A 14,618-nucleotide genomic window follows, 5' to 3' on the forward strand; every position below is an offset into this window, starting at 1 on the left:
ATATGTAGTTTTTTCATTATTTTTTTTTTTTAACATTTGTGAAGGGTTCATATCTTTCTGACATGTTAGAGAAGCCCGATAAATATCTGTTGAATTGAACTGAGTTTAAAAGGTTTTTTTTTTAAGATTTTATTTTTAAGTAATCTTTATACCCAGCATGGGGCTTGAACTCACAACCCCAAGATCAAGAGTCACATCCTCCACTGACTGAGTGAGCCAGACATCCCGAGTTTAAAAGAATTTTGATCCTGGTACCTGGGTAAATTATAAGATGAAGGAGGGTGATTTTCTGTTGGTAGATAAGTACTCAGACAGGAATTAGAACTGGAAATCGAGGTCAGATTTCTCATTTTACAGAAGGGAAAGTGAGGTCAAGAGTTGCAGAGTAGCTTGGAAAAATCTCTCTGGTGGGGGAAGCTGACACTGTCCAGCAAGGAAGCAAAACCCAGGCTGATGATAGATACACTGCTTATATATGCAGACTGCATGGGAGCCAAGGGCCTTCTTGTCCCCTCTTCAGTATCTGTGGGGAAGGCTTCTTGAAATGGTTTTTTTTTTTTTTAATTGGTTTTTATCATGTGCTATGTTGGCTTGTGAATAGGTTAAGTCATGTCTGAAACACAAATTTAAAGGAATTAGAAAAAAAAATAAAAATAAAACAGATTTGCATAAGAAATACCTAAAAGATAATGACCAGAATGAAGATGTGGTTTTCAAAATAATTTGGAAACTCTGATTTATGTGGTATTAGCTGAGGCATGCTGATGGTATTTATATTGCCAACTTAAACTTAGTTAAGAACAAATTGGGCAGTTTGGGGCTTATGCAACCCTTCAACTTTTCTTTCTTCTTCATGATACTTGCATTTTTAAAGATCATTTTATTTTTTTTATCCTCTTTTATAAAGGAATTTGCAAAGGAAGGGACAGCTGATGAAAGAATTTCCCTACCTAAGTGGCTCTGAGTAAGACTTGTGGAGGAAAACAGAGCAATTGGCAAAAAGGAGCTTTGGGCTTCTCTGCAAATTTCACTTAGGGAACTCTTAATCACAATAACCTGAAACACTGAAAGAGGGTGAGAGTATGTATACAGTTGAAAGGTGCTTCATGTCCAGCATCAATTGGCAAAGAGAAGCTGATCCTTTTGTTCTTAACTTTTGATTTAATTGGTGACAATGGCTTTCATTAGCTTCAGAAACAAAGTAAAAGAAAATAGGAAAAGGAAAATAAGAGCACAGTCTAATCCTTTCTGGGCTCAATCCTTTCTCTGTATATGTGTCTCTCTCTCTATATATATCCATACAGCCACATAAACTCTATTTGCACATATCACCAGAATATATATAACACAATGACAGTACAATATCACTGATATCTCAGAGTTGCTAAGTTCTAAATGTGTACAGTTTCATTCTGTTGTTAAGAGACGTCTTTTGGGTGTTTAAGTCCTTAAAGTCTTTCAATCAAATGAACTACAAGCACTCTGCTTACAGTCAGATGGCGTCATTGATGAAAATGGTGGTTTTATGTGGTTCTCCAAGCACTGCACCCACTGGCATCTGGAGAACTAATTCAAACCTCTCTGGGCCCTCCAAGATGGGCTGTCCCAGGTCATCAAGGATCATCACTTGGAATATCTGCAGATGCACTCCCGGAGCAAAGGTGAGATTTCGGCTGATGCCAACATAATCTATTCCAGCTAGTGGGAAAGGCAAAGTCAAGAGTGAGACTGTAGGATTCATTGTCATAAGTTTTCCTTCAGAGAAAAATTTCCTTCAGAGAAAAATAGCATTCTCTTATGTACACAGCACCCTCAGAATCATATTTTGTGGGCTCAATGCCCAAGAAGGGCAAGTTCCCATATTCTACCAAATGCCATGATAGTCACTCATCCATGAACATGGGCTGTCCTCATCAGGGCTCTCCATGTTGAGACCAAGCACATTACCTTCCAAACACTTCCACAAAAATCTCACTGATAGACTGAAGCCTCTCTGAAAGCAACTTCAATTTGTAATAAAGAACTTCACATTTTTAATTTTTAATTGTTAAAGTCACTATCATGAATTTTATTTTCATTAGGTTTCACTCATTCACCTTTGCCAGATATTTGGTTAATCTTACCACATTCTGCTTGGTTTTACTAAGGCATGGAGTTTCTGCTGCTTTCTGGGTTATTAATTATTTTGTAAGTTGGGTCACCTGATCCTATAGCTTCTTTACTACTTATTTAAAAAGTCATCAAATGTAATGATAGCAATAAATTATAACCAATGGAATAAAATAGAAAACCTTAAGTAATATAAATAAATATGCTAATCAAGGAACAGAATATTTATATTGTCTCAAGGCATCTCTCCATAAAATATTTATTAATTGCAAAGGAAGAAAAACAACTTCATAGTGGAGAAACCTGGCAGATACCACCTTAACCAAGTGATCAAAGTTAACACCACCATTGATAGGATAAATGGAAACTGTGTGCCATTTGATAGAATCCAACGAGAACACAGTGTCATCTCTGCAAACATTCCTGCCAAAGATGCAGAGCCTGAATCTAATTATAAGGAAACATCAGACAAGCCCAAGCTGGGGGACATTTTACATGCTACCAAACCTGGTAATCTTCAAAAATATCAAGGTCATGAAAGTCAAGGAAAGACAAGGAACTATTTCAGGTTGAAAGAAACTCAATAGACATGACAACTAAATAGAGTGGGAGTCTCAACTGGACTCTTTTGCTGTAGAGAATGACTGGGCAACACCTGGTGGATCTCGAATGAGGTCTGAGGACTGGACTGTGGTAATGTATCAGGTTAAGTTCCTGATTTCATGCTTGCATTGTGGTCACAGAGGAGAATGCCTTTGTAGAAATGGCATTCTAAGTTTTCATAGATGATTCCAATTTATTGACAACTTGCTCTCAATGATTCAGGAAAAAAAGTGTTTTTTCACTGTACTTGTCGCTTTTCTGTAAGTTTGAGATTGTTGCAAAGATATTTTTTCTTTTTTTTTAAGATTTTATTTATTCATGAGAGAGAGAGAGAGAGAGAGAGCAAAAGGAGGGGGGGGGGGGGGTTGGCGGGGCAGAGGGACAAGTAGACTCCAAGCCCAGCATAGAGCCTGACTCGGGATCATGACTTGAGCCAAAGTCAGAAGCTTAACCGACTGAGCCACCCAGGCGCCCACGAAGATATTTTTCTAAAAAGCCATTAAATAATTATGATAAGAAAAACAAAACAAGATTACACTGAAAAGTGCCAAGGCAGAGAGTAAGGGAGATAGACCTTGGGATCTTCTGCACTATGGTTTGGATCTTGAGTCCATCGCTTACTTGTACAAACTATTTAACCTCCTTGAGTCTCAGTTTCTTTAACTGCAAAATGGGGATAATTATTGCTATTTTACAAGGTTGCTAAGATGATTAGCTATAATACAGGAAGGATTCTAGCATGGAGTCTGGCAAATAGTAGGCATCTAGTACAAAGAAATTATAATTATTATTTATGTAACAAGTTATAATGATATAGTTAACCACATATGCATAATTATTATTGTGAATTAACCAAGCTGAGCAGATGCATTACTTCTATTAGTCCATCTCTACCTGAGAGCTTACAGAAGGGTCATTACTTGCGTGCAAGGGGATTTATCTAAATGAACTCGAGGGGCTCAGTCGGGTAAGTGTCGGCATTCGGCTCGGGTCATAATGCCAGAGTACTGGGATCGAGCCCTGCGTCGGGCTCTCTGCTCACTGGGGAGCCTGCTTCTCCCTCTCCCTCTGCCACTCCCCTTGCTTGTGCTCTCTCTCTCTCTGTCAAATAAATAAATAAAAATCTTAAAAAAAAATAAAAAAAGTGTAAAAAAATAAATGAATTCGAATTTATTTTCCAACCAGAAGCCAAATAGCCCAATGAGCCAATTAGTCTATTTATTTTCATTTCCACAAACAGAGAGTAAAAAATGATCTTCTCTGAAAATTAAGAAAAAGAAAGAAAAGAAAAAAAAAGCAAAAAAATTACTTGTAAGCATCATTACTAGTGTCATGTACCATATGCTATGATATAGTCACTGGAGGGTTATAACCTGTGAATTCTTCCAAAAGCAAGCACTGTGCTCTAAACCCAATTGGCTGTCTTTATTTCCCTTAACTTTCTGGGTACATGCTGAAACTGGGTTTGCATTTTCAGAGGTAAATGCCTATTTTACTCTCTTTATGCCTCATTGGTTAGTATAGGCTTTTATATTGTTGGGTTTTATTTGCAGGATTTGTGCTTTTCTCTTAAAATATTCTCACTGACTAGATGATGCTAGTCCTGAACTAACTGATCGCCCATAACCCAGAAGACTAAAAGGTCTCAGGTGGCAAAAGAGAAAATGTGGGTATCAATGTAATTGGAAATTTCCCCTTCTTTTCCTGTTGAATTCTTCTTTGCTCTTGGGGTTATTTTTTGGTAAAGCAGCTGACAGGCTCCCCAGAGGAAGTTTTATTCAGAACTGCCTAGCTCCTCTTATGGCCAGGCCCTGATTGTCCCTATCAAGAGAGGCAAAGATGAGTGGGACATGAGGACATGCTGCTTGAAGCCAAGGAAAACGCCTAAGTCCGAATGCAAACCTCCTATCCTTCTAGGGTCTTAACAGGGGCCTGGATTTTCCCAGGAGATGGGCCTTGCTCAGCAATTAAAAGGGTACCTTGGTCTAAAATACTGTTTTGAGCAGCTTACAGTATCTACAAATATTCTGAACTCTGGAAAATTAATTTGGGTCCATGACAAGCCAGTGGGTAAAGAATGAATCATAAAAGTTACTGTTTGAATAGTCATTCATATGCAGACCATTTATGCGCTCAGGTAGGAGAAACTTAAAATCAAAGTCTATCAACAAAGACCAGGCATACTACACTTGATAGACTAGACCCCACCCTATACGTATATCTTGATAATGATATAATTTTTAAATGGCCCTCTCACCTTCTGCTGCTGCTGGCTCTGTCTTCCTGGAGCGCACAGTGACAGACGACGCTTGGGAAAGGTCAGGGCCTGTCCTCCAGACACAGATCTCCACGGAGCCAGCCCTTTCCTCCACATGATACTCGGCATCCCCGAAGCGCAGGGTAGGCTCTAGGGAGGCATCGAAGGACAGACTGAGAATACTTCAGCCCTCCAGGCCAACTATCTCGTTGGTTCCTGCGACCCTGGGTGTTTGTCACAATCATCAGACTTGACAGATCCCACAGGCTCGAGGAGAAAACAACAAAACACACACACACACACACACACACACACGCACGCACCATGTCACAAATGTGATTCCAGGAGGTGCAGTGAGATAAGATCGGTTAGAAATTTATTCATTTTTCCATTTCAAGAGATTTCTGTCGTATAAAGAAATTGCCCTGTGGGGGAAAACTGGCCAGCTAGCTGTAACTCAGGCACATCAGCTATTATTTGGGAAAAGATGGCGTGCAATTTAGAAGGCTTCTTCTCAGGAGAAGTTGCTCTTTATGTTGGGGGACAGTCCATCCAGGGTTCTGAATTCGGGGACTGCTTCTGTTCCTTTTCTCATGACATTTGTTGACCACAGGGATGGACAGAAATGCTGGGGGGAGGCAGGGTCCCATCAGCTGAGGCGCCAGAAATGCTCCCCTGGAGGCAGAGAAGGGGCTCCTTAGAAAGAGAAGGTTGAAGGAAGCCCGAGTGGGCATCAGACTTTGGGGGTCAGGTGCAAGAGTAGTGTACATCTCCTGAAGGCGGGGAGTCTGACAATGAGAAAGTTGGGATTTTTATGGGCATCCCTGTTTATATCTAGTTCTCTGTGTTTCAGGAAGTCGCCTATGAACTTAGCTGACTGTTTAAACCTTGTACAAGGTCTAGCTGGTATACTAGATGTGCTGCCATGAAAAGATTTGAAATGAATGTTTGTTTAGACTGTGAAATCTGGAGGCAAAAAAATGTAAACACCAGGAAGCAGCTTCCCCACGGAGGCACGACCCCCGAGATGGTAAATGGAAAATTAACATCATAGATATGACACCTTTGCAAGCATAATGCAATACAGAAGCATATCTGAGTTAAATTTAAAAAATTTGGAAGGTAGAAATCAAGTTAATAAGTATTATCTTCTCAGGATGTATGTTAGTAGATTTCTTAATGTTGAGGAATGTTTTACTGTAAGTTTTACCATGGTGTACAAGGCTTCTCTCCTTACCTGACTGGAGTCCATTTTTTCTGGAATCACTGGGCACCACAACTGGCCCTGTGCCCTGTTGCACCAAACAGCTCACCATGTACCCAACACACCATGTGTTTAGGGGCCTCCATTGTTGCTGGTGATGTTCTCTGAGCTGGAACTCTCTTCCCAAAGTCCCAATTTCACACATTTCTACTCATTCTTTAAGACTGTGATTAAGAGTTACCTGCTTTGGGAAGCGTATATAACTCCCTCAAGAAATTAGGCATTCTTTACCCCATGCTTAACATTTTGAATAGCTCTATAGCTGCGATGATGGGCCACATTTGCTATTGGTTCACCTCGGGTGTCCCGCAGGTGGGAGGCCTGCACTCAGAGAAGGGGGCGGATCCTCTTTTTTCTTCTTGCCAAGACCTTTCACACCATCTCCCTATTGCTGCTGATGAATGTTTCTGATACCTTTGGGCTTGGGACAGGAAAGAGGGAGGAGAGGCAAGAGGAGCAGGGAAGTTTTTTCTTGGTAGGTATTATCATGGTGATCACACTCTCTGGTCTTAGATGATGGAAGAAAACGGATTCTGTTTCTCATGGGCACTTTTGTGTGTTCTGTGGAGACCCCTCACTCCCATAGTTGGGTATTTCTCATCTGCTGCTCTCTTGAGGATGATGCCTCTCTATTCTTGCTGGTCACTTAATCCTCCCTCAACCTATTAGCGTTGACAATACTTCTGCTGAGGATTGTTCACCCCTCTAGATGGCGCTTTTAGACAAGCCCTAAGACAAGTTCATTCCTGTTCTCTCTTGTGTGTGAGGCTCACATTTGGTCCATGGCAACCCTCCTGCCACCGTTGCCTTGATCAACTCTAGGAACACTGTCTAATCCTGATGCAGCCTCTCTCTTTTGCTCATCCCTCAGAGCAGCCAACCAGTTTGTCTCCTACGTTGTGATGTTCCAGGTAAAGCCAGACCTCCATTCACTGTGTCTTCCATATTGCACATGACACACATTACTTCCCAAATGGTTTCCTTAGAACTCTTTCTTCCGATTTATGAATTTGGGGAAAAGTTAAAATGTTAAAGCTAACAAGCTCACACGTTGCTCTGTATTTTTCTTAGAACCATACAAACTTTTCAGGGTCAATGACCCAAAATCCAAGTGTCTTTGCCCCCTTAGTGACACAGAGGCTAGTATATAATAAGTACTTAAGAATTTGTCGAATGGATAATTTTAACTCACTTCTGATATATTTTGAACTTATTACAAAGGTTTTCTTCTAAAAAAAGTTGGGACAAAGTGATCTGATTTTTTAGCACAGAACTTATTCTGTATGGTATCAGGAAAGGGCAAGAGGTAAGAAAGGGAAAACACATTTGGGTCACTTACAATGCTGTGCAGAGAAAAAATGGATCAAGTCTCTATGAATATAGTCAGATACAAGATGTAAGAGGAGGATGGTGTCACTTAGAGGAAAAATCATGAAACTCTTCTGGGATGCTCTGTATATTGAGCATCAGGGGATTTGTTGAAATAGAGGAAACAGCTCCTCTACGTTGTCCAGCAGTATCTCTAGTTCTCTTTGGCCTCGCTCTGTCTAAAGAACTGAGACAGTTTTTAAGGCAGTAATCCTTAAGGGTGGGCAGTTATGAGAGTATGATGTTTTGACCACATCATGCTTACATTAAATTGATTCCACAGCCATAGATGTATTTTTATCTCCTTTCAAAGAGAATGCTCTTTAAATGGAAATAGGGAAAAGGAATATGACAAGTTGGGAAGTGAAGCTCTCAAAAGAGACCATCATTTAAAATTAATTCAATGTCCAGATTCAGAGAAATTTCATGACAAGGTCCAAAAGGGACTTGCAGATGAAGTGACAGAAACACTATTGGTAAACTTGGAGAAACCACTCAGGACAAGATAGATGTCAAAAGATGGAAGATAGGAAAATGTTTTTTTTTCAGTTGCCTCAGCAGAGAAAATAAAATCTAGAAGCAAACTGGTAAGCTTAATCTCTAGAAAAAAAATCTAGAATAGCTTATTTAAAATGATTTCTGAATTCTTAGAAAAGAAAGAGGTGATGCCTATGAGTCAATATTAATTCTTTAATATCAGGCTTCATGTAGTCAAATTCAATTTTTTTTTGTTGTTCAGTTGAACATCTACTGAGCATCCTCTCTGCTCTAAGCACTCTGGTAGCTATGCGGATGTAGAGAAATACAAATTTTTTGTCGTTGAGGTGTTTTTGGTATGAGAGGGCAGCCACACCAATTTCAATCAGCTAACCCCTGAGTGCTTTGACAAAAGAAGAAACCAGCCTCAAGGCTCAGAGGAAGAGCATTGGGAGAAATAAAGCTAGATCTGAAAGATGAACAAGAATGGACCAGTGGGAAAGGTGGGAGGAATGTTTCAGAGTGACTAATATGGAAAAAGTCATACATGACTGAAGAAGCCCAGTGTCTGGGGAGAAATACAAGCGTTTGTTTCTTAGTGATGTATGAGATGAGAGTAAAGGGATGTTGGGAATGAATTAGAGAGGAAGATAGAAGCCAGATGCAGCAGGGACTTGGATCCATTTGAAGTAGATGCGTCTTTACTTTTTAGACTCTATATCATGTGGGAACCAATTTTAAGCAGTGGAAAGGTGGTTGGTTTTGTTGTTGTTATTGTTGTTGTCTCTGTACATCTGTCTACCTTCAGTGTGAGCCACAGATTTAAGGAAGAGTTAAGGCTACCAATTAGGAAGCTATTGCAATTATCCAGATGAGATATGAGCATGGTTTGAACTATGCACTAGTATTAGGGTGGAAGTGGGAGATGAGCAGCAGGCAGCGGTTGGATGTAGGGGCTTCTAAGATGATGCCCTGGGGATGTGGGAGTGGGACTGTCAATAACTTAGTTGGGAATATAAGAGGGGAAATAGCCTCTACTGGGGGTAAGAGAGGGCAAAATGATGGCATCTGATGGGATATCCAAGTAAATAGGTCTAGAAAGGCTTTAATGTATGAATCTGGAGTTCAAGAATCAGGTAAGGCCTGGAGATAAGATTTGAGAGTGTTAAGCACATAAGTTGGAGTCAATCCTGTAATATATGATATAATCATCCATATGGATGAATAAAGAGAATTGTAGTGGGGGCATCAACCCTTAGGGAGACTGGCAGAAAAGAAAGAGCTCAAAAAGACAAAAAAGAAAAGAAAGAAAAAGAAAGGAAGGAAGGGAGGAAGGAAGGAAGGAAGGGAGGAAGGAAGGAAGGAAGGAAGGAAGGAAGGAAGGAAGGAAGGAAGGAAGGAAGGAAAGAAGAAAAGGACTGATAGCGAAAGAGGAATAGAACCAGGGAAATCAAGAGCAGAGAGTAGTGAGAAGAATGAGTGGTCACAATGTCAAATGCAGCAAGCATATCCAGAAAGATATGTGCAAGCCAACAGTGGCAATCAGTGCAAAATAGCCAAAATACATCTTATGAAACTTTAAGCTGCAAAAAGTGAACTTGGCACCCAAGTTTAAGAATAAGAACTGAAATCAGTTTTTTTCTACTTGTGAAGAAAGTGGCAATTGTATTGCCATAAGAATAGCCCTATAAAGCATAGCGATGCTCTTTCTTCTGAATGGTTTCCTGGTTTTATAGCACTGCAATGTGTCTTTCAAGTTTTAAAAACATTTACATGTTGAAGTTTATCTTGGTCCATGCAATAGTATTAACCCCATAAAAAAAAAAGTTGGATGTGCCAAATTCACCAAAATGACACTTGGTTTATGTGCCATTTTTCTTTACAATGTTTTCTTAAACCTGTCATTATTCTGTTAGCTACCCATTTAATGATAAAGATACTAATCTAGCTGGCAATCTTTACAGGCAAATTTTATGCATGTTATACAAATCTTATTGCCTCAGGACAAAACTAACAGCCTTCTATGAAATTGGACATCAATTCTTTTTTTTGTAGCAGATTTTAAGTTTTCTTTTCTTTTTTTTTTTTTTAAGATTTTATTTGTCAGAGAGAGACAGAGAGCACAAGCAGGGGGAGTGGCAGGCAGGGGGAGAAGCAGACTCCCGGTAGAGCAGGGAGCCCAACGTGGGGCTCGATCCCAGGGCCCTGGGATCATGCCCTGAGCTGAAGGCAGACGCTTAACGACTGAGCCACCCAAGCAACCCGTAGATTATAAGTTTATAAAGCACATGTTAAAAACGGAAAGAAACATCCTCGGTAGAAAAGCAGAAACCTGCTGTAAGTGTTTATATATAAAACAGACACAATTTGTTAATTAACAAGTGTCCTCAGTTTCCTCCTGTCCCTGGCACTGTCCCTGGAAGCTAGGGTCCGAAGCCCAGTGAATGCATATGAAGCCTGCCATGCATTCAGCTAACACTTATTGGCCGTGGTCCGTGGTGTCTGCCCTCATGCAGCTGAGGTTTTTTTTATAAGGGTTCCTGTGGCAGGGTAGGGCCAGGATCTTGGGAGGTAAGGTTGCCTCTGCTTCTATATGATTTATTTTCTTAGCATTACTCCACGGTAGTTGCCTTTACAAAGGTATTCCTGTAGGTGACCCATTTGATAAGGATATATTTGATCTCTGTTTAAGGAAGCAAAACATTTCTCAGAATCTAGCTAAAGAGAATGAAAACACGTCATCCCTGAAAAGGTACAGTACAGTACAGGGAATATGGTCATTGGTATTGTAATAGTCGTGTATGGTGACCGATGGTAGCTATGCTGGTGATGAATGTAACAACATATAGAGTTGTCAGATCACTGTGTTGTGAAACTAATGTAACATCGTGTGTCAACTATACTTCAACTAAAAAAATTATCTAAAAAACCCCAAACGAACCAAACCAAACAAAACCCATTTCATCCCAATTCTAACTAGAAAAAAGAGAGTTTTCCTTCGACTTACTTGAGTACATCTTCAGATTGCTGGATACGGTGTCACCAGTTGGCCAAAAGAAAACATGCTTTCGTTACAAGATGATAGACGTAACAGGTCTGATTAAAGAAAGCACTATTGGTACTTAACGAATGCCTGGACTGTGGCCAATTACATACAAAATCGTAACCTTGGAAAAAGACCATGGACTTTCCTCCCTTTTTCCCAAAATGTCAATTTTGTATGACACTTGTTTTTATTCCTGACTGAAATGACAACTATATTACTACCTGAGACACACAACACATTAGAGTTTGATAAAAGTCTAATGCTTCAAAACTGAATTAGAGGAATTATTGCTTCACATCAGCATTTCAAAAGATCATAATCATGTGGTTAGCTACGCCTAGAGCACTGTGGATGTTTTCTCAAGGAGGAGATGAAGTAGTTCCAAAGGAACCTTTAGCATCATGAATGGCAAAATCTCCGACTATCTTTAGTCTAAAGATAGATTAAAATGGAAATAGTACCGTAGTAGTCACTCAAGGGCACCTGCTAAATGAGCACCTGCTGGGGACCCAAAAGGGGAGGAAGTCACACTTTGGAATTTTACAGAACACCTTTTTGGAAATATCATTAATTCCGGCCATGGAGATTGGGATATCCTAGGGCGCTGACTCAGTAGAGTCAATCTTGGGCTACGGGGAATGTCACCAGGCCGCCTCAGGAGAGTGGGGCTAGATTAGTAGGGTCACATGTGTAGCAAAACTGTTTTAGCTGAAGTTCACTCTGTGTGGAACCTGGAAAAGAGAAAGCAGCCAGAAGAAAGAATGGGCTGCCCATTTTCAGCCATATTAAAGGAATTATTATTCTGACCACGGACCTTGAGGGTCCAGGAGCCCTGGCCATATTTGCCCAGGGGTAGAGGTGGTTCTGTGGCTTGATGGTGTTGCTAAGATCCCACACTTATCAAACAATTTCCTGCTTATAAGGTCGCTGACCGTGTAGAGTCTCCTTTAAGAAGAACGTATGTTAACGAGTGGGTATTGGGGTTTTTCAAGCTTAGCAAAGTGTTCAGTTGTCAATAAATGTTATAGGATCTGAATGCAAGTTTCCTGGATTCAGCAATTATTAACAGTGACTTGCTCAGAAAAATGTGTAGTGATTAAGATTGTTTATACTGAACTAAAAATCTTCCACCATTACTTTTGCACATGATTTTTTTTTCCCCATTCAAAAACCTTCATGAGTTTGAGAATAGTCAAATAAGAGATCAAGTCAGATGTGATAGAAGGCAGGAGAAAGACCTTTATGACTTTGTGGCCCTATCCTAAGCGCACAGTAGGCCATGGTAAATGTTTCTTGAATGAATTAATTACTTAAGTATCTACTAAAATCATTTCAAATAATACTGCAAGTTAACAACTGTATCATATACTGGACTTTGTGTTGATTTTCTTCCCTTTTTGTTCTATTTTTTTCCTTTTCTTTTTATATTTGGCGTTGGAGGGTTTCACCATTTCTCTGTTCTAAACATGGGAAGATTTAAAACTACTACGGTTTTAAAGTAAAAAGTAAGTGGGGATATGTCAGCGCTCAAAGAGAAAATATTTCTTCAAGAAATAGATACTAAGACTTTTATTTATTTTTGCACATTCCTGTTAGAGGCTGTTAGGGTCTAACACGATGCCTGGAGGCCAGCAAAGAGGAAGCCAGGTCCAGCTACTGGCAGAGTCAGAGGCCAGTCCTGGCAGCGCCCCAAAACAAAGTCACAGGAAGTCAGATCAACCCAGACAGGCCCAAGAAGGCTGACAAGGCAGGCTGGAACTCCCCGACCAAACAAGGAAGACAAGGCCCGAAACCCCTCTCCCAGAAGTCCCCGCCCCAAGTAATGAATATTCTACCCTCCTAGTTAACAATATTCAATAAAAGATAGAAACCCAAGCCTTGGGGTGTGTATCTCTCTCTGCCTCTCTGTCTCTCTGTCTCTGTCTCTCTCCCTTGCCTGCTCTCACATCTTGAGAGTGTAATTTTGCCTTAATAAACTTTCCTGCTTGTGTTGCTCATCGCTTGTGTTGTGTCCGTCCTTGAATTCTTTCTTGTGATAAGACCAAGTGGCTTCCGCAACATCTTTGGGACTCGCTGGGTCTGGGCCTCAGGGCCCGGGGTCTCCCCAGTTCACCTAGCAACATTCCTTAGTACAGTTACCCCCTACACGTTAGTCCCATTTAGTTCATCTTACTTTGTTGTTCACATAATGACCCTGTTGTTCATATAATGCCATGGCACTAACAAAATTCATCTCAGGCATTTCTGGCTTTTGCTACTGGAATTTGATTAGTCAGTCTATTGTAACAGTGGCCACCATGACTTAAAGATGTAAGTTTATTACTTGAAATATAAACAACACAGTCAAAGAGAGAGAAAAATGTAGCCAAAATGGATTACCAGGAGATGCAGAGAATTAATGAAGAAAGCACTGATCATCTGTGGTTCCATCATCACATTTTTCTCTCACTGATCCTCCTGCCTCTCTTTTATAAGGACCTTTGTGATTATATTGGGCTTACTTCGATAATCCAGGCTAATCTATCCATCTCAGGATCCCCAATTTAATCCCATCTACAGTCTTTCCCAAGTAAGGTAACATACTAATGAATTTTAGGGATTAGGACATGGATTTATTTGGGGGCCATTAATCCACTTACCACACTGACCAATGGACTTGAATATCCAACCCCTTGACAGCCATTCATTTCTTACTATACATACAAACACTGACATTTGGGTTAGGAAGTTCTGTCCAAGTTCTTCTGTGAGGTGGTTCCAAGAGTAAACTCACTTTTGAGCACACTAACAAAGTTGTAGTCCATGTCGAGCCCTGTGAATTTGCTTGTTTAACTCTGATGTCTGTTGAATCATTTATGACTATCTCTGGTGTTTGTAATTTTAGGGGACACTCTGGTTTTTTGATAAACTCTTAGAAAGAGTTAGGTAAAGACATTGCAGGAAACATACTTCTTATTGGGAAAAAAGAGAATCATTAAAGGTCAGACAATCTTATTCTTTACTTTTGCTTTAGTTTTTCAGGATGAGTCTTAAGAAACATGTCCTCCTAAATATGTGGGTGAGATTGTAATGTACTTCCTTATCAAAATATAACTCATTATATTCTTAGAAAATGTTAAAGCATGGAAAACTATATAGCTTTATTTTGGGGGTCTCCTAGCACCCAAGTAGGGAAAAATAGCATGAGTCAAACAATAGAAATTTATTTATCTGGGGGAAACCTTGGAGAAATAGAAGACAAAATGGATAACCCGAATCACATAACCATTCGAGTTCAGTGATTAGCTCTGTTCTTTATCTGACTTTTTAGGAGTAAAATTTTAACAACAATTTTTAAGTTCATGACAAAATTTTATTTAAAAAATACTCAAATCTCCTACAGGATACTTCATTTTATGAGTATGAGTAATAATTAACTAAAGCCTTCATCTTAAAATGACTTCAAGAACCATCAAATTCTAGAGATAGAAGTGTCCCTAGAGACCACCCATTTA

The 14,618-nt window shown here is 39.9% G+C and overlaps 1 protein-coding gene across 1 annotated transcript in view; it reads right to left on the reverse strand.

Annotated features, from left to right (window-relative positions):
• Positions 1-752: 752 nt before the first annotated feature.
• FREM3 (FRAS1 related extracellular matrix 3) overlaps positions 753-14,618 on the reverse strand; it is an 82,065-nt gene continuing 68,199 nt past the window's right edge. Inside the window, exons 7-8 of the mRNA XM_032412914.1 lie at positions 4,970-5,119; positions 753-1,698 (exon numbers count right to left, since the gene is read on the reverse strand). Coding sequence (XP_032268805.1) covers positions 1,493-1,698; positions 4,970-5,119 — 356 coding nt within the window. The 3' untranslated portion in view covers positions 753-1,492. The remainder of the gene's footprint in view (positions 1,699-4,969; positions 5,120-14,618) is intronic.

This window comes from Phoca vitulina, unplaced genomic scaffold, assembly GCF_004348235.1.
Source record: "Phoca vitulina isolate PV1807 unplaced genomic scaffold, GSC_HSeal_1.0 scaffold14, whole genome shotgun sequence".
NCBI lineage: Eukaryota > Metazoa > Chordata > Mammalia > Carnivora > Phocidae > Phoca > Phoca vitulina.